This window comes from Teleopsis dalmanni, chromosome 1, assembly GCF_002237135.1.
Source record: "Teleopsis dalmanni isolate 2A chromosome 1, ASM223713v2, whole genome shotgun sequence".
NCBI classification, from domain to species: domain Eukaryota; kingdom Metazoa; phylum Arthropoda; class Insecta; order Diptera; family Diopsidae; genus Teleopsis; species Teleopsis dalmanni.
The window spans coordinates 209,478,270-209,482,562 of NC_051846.1; the positions used below are offsets into that span (position 1 = coordinate 209,478,270).

Here is a 4,293-nt window from a genome sequence, read left to right on the forward strand (position 1 = left end):
TTTCATTTAATAAGTTTTGACGTAAAGTTTAGAATTTAGGATTTATTCTAAAACATCCTATGTACAGTATAGAATCTTCTTTTTTTTTTTTTCTTCCGTAAACTGCTTATTCGAGTTCTGCTCGTAATACAGATAATATACGGAAACCACTATTTTTTCTCTGTTCTTTTAATCAATACCAGTGGACCATAAGACCTCAACAATTTCTACAAATGATGTTATATGTACTGCATGGTTTTTTCTGTTTTTTCCAATCAATCCTACTGAAGTATACCTCCTTAACTACTTCTTATGTTCGTATTTCACTCGGAACTGAAGTACAGATTATGGTCACTGTGTAATAAACTGAAACGAGTTCGATGTATTCTGCTTTGGACTCCATCTCAAGGTTGAGTTCGCAATATATGTTGTTGTTGTTGTTGTATGAATCAGAAATAGAAGGTCATAAAACTTCAAAAACTTTTTGTATTCACATTAGTCGCAACTGATAAAACTCTTATCTGAAAGAGAACTTATTATGATCAATAATATTCTGTAATTTTAAGAGCAATTAACAATCATGAGTAATTATTTTATCCAACCAATATTTTAAGAGATAATCTTATAAAACCTTGTGTAAATTGAATAATTAACAAATTAAAACTATTTATTTTACTGATAATAGAGTAAAAGTCATAGCCTCTATATCTTCTTATTTGGCACTACAGTCCATTCTGGACCTTGGTCTCTCTTATAGCCACTATTTAAAAAGGGTAAAATATTTTACCTAATTTCGTACCCTTAAAGACCTAAAGAAGCAATGAACTTTGCTACTCCAAACTAAAAATAGTTATTTGAATTTTAGATAAAAAAGTTTTAAAAAACAATGTAGAGAACAATGTTGTAGTAAAGATAAATAAAAAAAACAATAAATAAAATAAATTTCAAGACTCTAAGGAATCTGAAAAAAAAATTATTTGTTGGCAATAAGACAATTTCTATAGGAAAAATAAAATTACAAGCTAAACTTACAATTTACATTGAAATATAAGAAAAGTTTTTCAATTTCTGCAAAAATTAAATAAAAATGAAAAATGTATTTATTTTATAAACTGAAATAGTGAAAAGTTAAACTATGGGATATGCTTATGCGCTATTGCATTTGAAACTGTCAGCCATATTTCATTATCTTGACATTTAGGGATACATAGATACTTTTAAGTACAACTTTCAAATTCATATAACTATTCAAATTTATATAAATTACAATTTATATAAATATATATATTATTATGTTAAAGCTAGTTGAGTCAGTGCACTTAGCAGTTTTACTCTCTATTAACTGCGTGGTTTCTTCATAACCCCTCTCTACGCCTTGACTGGATTATTGTTTATCACTTAATCAGATTAAGCAATAATTGACCTAAGATCTGCATACCTGCTCGAGAAAACTATAACCATTTTGAGATTTGATAACGCGGTGTTGGTAAGCCTGTCAGTTTTCTTAAGTAATTTCAGGGCTCTATCCTTTATGTATTTTTTTATCGGATCAATCTTGAGGTCCCTGAGGATGACATTCGTCCTAATGTACTATGGTACCTTGAAAAGTCTTCTCAGAGCCTGACTTTGTGCAATTTCTAGCTGGCGCATAGTAGTGTTTGAGGCTTTACTAAACCCTACACAACCATATAGAACTGACGGTCAATTTATTTGATTATATAAAAGCTTCCTGTTCTTAGCATTGCAATTTGGTATGAATCGCAGCAACCACCATACTCCTATTTAAAGGACCAACCTAACCCTTTTTTGTCGCATCGTGATTACCATCTGATTTTTTGGTTCCTGTGTAGTTAGCGCGGTTACATACAGCCTTTAACGTTTAAGACACTATAAGGTTATTCTGATTTCCCTAGATTATCGTTTCTACTGTTCTGCAATATTCTCTTATATTCTTTTATCTATAAGAAAACAAGATCAGTACCAAATATTCAGTTTAAACGATGCTATCTACTGATTTTACTAATTTCGGCATAACTACATACACACATTTAAAGTCCATCTGGAGAAATCTAGCAGAGAAACGTATGTATGACGTTATCGATACGTCACGTAGAACTGATCAAGACTACATCTACTTCATTGAGTGGCCGACGTCTTCTCCACTTCATTACGAATATCTTGACGAACATAGTATTCACATTTCATATCATTTGTATGATAAGTAAAATAAAAATTACATAAACAAAAACCCAGAATTCTTTTGAATTCATATATTTCCAGTAATTTCACAATTTATTTCAAACAATTTTATCGCTAGGCACGCCAGAGAGCTTTATAAGCTTTTTCTGCGCGCCTACAGTATAAATGAGTAGAGCAGCAATTGAAATACAACAGTAAAGCCGCAGCTGCAGTTTGTGAGCTTCGCAAGTACGATGTCGCCCCCTAGAGTTGATACGACTTTGAACTTTTTCGCCACAACTTTAGTTTTAATCGTTATAAGCATTTTCATGTGCTTGCATAAGGAATGCCAGTTGGGCGCGAAACAAAATCAACCTCATCTGGACGAGATGTACAATTACTTCAGACTGGATGAGTCGCAATTTCTAAATGAATTGAATTCTGAACTGGACCATGGTATATATCATGCTACCTTTATCGGCTGAATGTGTTAATAATATAATAATGTGAGAAAACAGCACACTTCTATAATGAAGTATCTATTCTTGGTGTTTAATGAAATGTTGATTGTGATAACATGAAGAACAGAAGTATCAATTGTATTGACATACGACAAGCATAAACATGGCATAGTGTATGGAGTCATTATATTATATGAATAAATAAAATTGCACGAATAAATTACTTTTGAAATTATTTAATTATTTTTTGTTTATATATATTTACTTAATCAAAAAGGCAAATAAATAAACATTAGTAAATAAACAAAACAAATTTGAAGTTCTCCCTACTTTACCCACTATTTCTTATAGCTGAATTCACAATAGTCTTTTTGACGTTTTCCTTTTCTTTTGACAATTACTACTTTGTTGTTTTTTATCTTCATTTGTCATTCATAAAAAGTGAAACCATTTTACCTGTGCCTATTGTGTTATTTTATCTGCAGAAAAGCATTTGTAAATAAAAAATACTTAAGAAATACATAACAATTTTCAAACGGTATTAGCAAATTTAAATTGTTTTATTTGATATAAATTTCATTCGTTTAAAACAAGCTATTTAATTTATAATATAAAATCTCTTTTCTGCGCACTAATTTGTTCAAATGGACGGTCAGCGCAAGGAACGCAAATCAGCAATGGTAACACGACAAATATATGTAAATGCAAAACTTGTTCTGTTCTATTAACGTTTAATTGTTTTAATAATTTGTTCAAATTATAAAAGCAAAAGCGTTTATTAATTCACATTAAACAAAAATTGTATATTTTAGGCTCCACTATCGCCTTGTCCCATACCCGACATAAGTGATGACGAGCTGGTGTCAATATCTGTACGCGATCTTAATCGTACACTTAAAATGCGTGGCTTAAATCGAGAAGAAATTGTGCGTATGAAACAACGACGTCGTACGTTAAAGAATCGTGGCTATGCTGCAAGTTGTCGCATAAAACGCATCGAGCAGAAAGATGTCTTAGAAACGGAAAAATCACATGAATGGTTGGAACTGGAAACGATGCATGATGAAAACGAGAAAATTCGCAAAGATATAGCAAATTGGAAAAACAAATATAAGGCGTTGTTGCAGTTTGCTGGACAAAATGAAATACCTATACCGCCTGAACTAGAAGACATCTAAACGCAAATTTTTATAGTGAAAATTTTTTTATATTATTATTAAGTTGTACAAAATGTTCCAAAACTGAATTATATAGTGATTTCTTATTGTACTTGTTTAACTTGTATACGAATATGTTTTATTATACCCAGATTAATCTTTTATTTCTTTTATAATACAAGATATTAAAAACTATATATGAAATGGATTAAAAACTATATTTTGTTTATATTAACAAAGTAGTATAAATGAATCTATAAAGAACAAGTGTATAATGTAATGTGAAAATATCTAATAAGTTAACATCATTCCAAGTGTTGGAATCATTTAATGTGTTTGATGACTAAAGGAGTAATTGATTTGACTTGACAAAATTTAATTTATTTATATTTGATGTACACAAAGAAATTTCTTCTATTAACTTCTTGTGTAGGGCATAGTCTCAAAAGTTCTATTAAATTGCATACCGTTTGGAACTGCACTTGTAGTCTACATATTTATGCATAACTTTAATTTTT

General features: G+C 30.2%; 1 protein-coding gene across 4 annotated transcripts; it reads left to right on the top strand.

Annotated features, from left to right (window-relative positions):
* Nucleotides 1-3,059: 3,059 nt before the first annotated feature.
* Nucleotides 3,060-3,932, top strand: LOC119671657 (transcription factor MafK). 4 transcript variants are annotated; one of them, XM_038082396.1, is made up of 3 exons: nucleotides 3,060-3,156; nucleotides 3,275-3,316; nucleotides 3,431-3,932. In XM_038082396.1, exons 2-3 carry the CDS (start codon nucleotides 3,296-3,298, stop codon nucleotides 3,794-3,796), a joined length of 387 nt encoding a protein of 128 aa, XP_037938324.1. In that variant the 5' UTR covers nucleotides 3,060-3,156; nucleotides 3,275-3,295; the 3' UTR covers nucleotides 3,797-3,932. The 4 variants fall into 4 exon arrangements, with proteins under 4 accessions (XP_037938324.1, XP_037938325.1, XP_037938322.1 ...); XM_038082397.1 differs by having other exon boundaries at nucleotides 3,275-3,298; XM_038082394.1 differs by lacking the exon at nucleotides 3,060-3,156 and having other exon boundaries at nucleotides 3,163-3,316.
* Nucleotides 3,933-4,293: the final 361 nt, after the last annotated feature.

Excerpts from the sequence above, each read along its gene's own strand:
- LOC119671657 (XM_038082394.1), top strand. The coding sequence starts at position 3,263 with ATGGACGGTCAGCGCAAGGAACGCAAATCAGCAATGGTAACACGACAA. Across the intron at positions 3,317-3,430 it reads TGGTAACACGACAAATATAT|GCTCCACTATCGCCTTGTCC; the intron begins GTAAATGCAAAA and ends TGTATATTTTAG.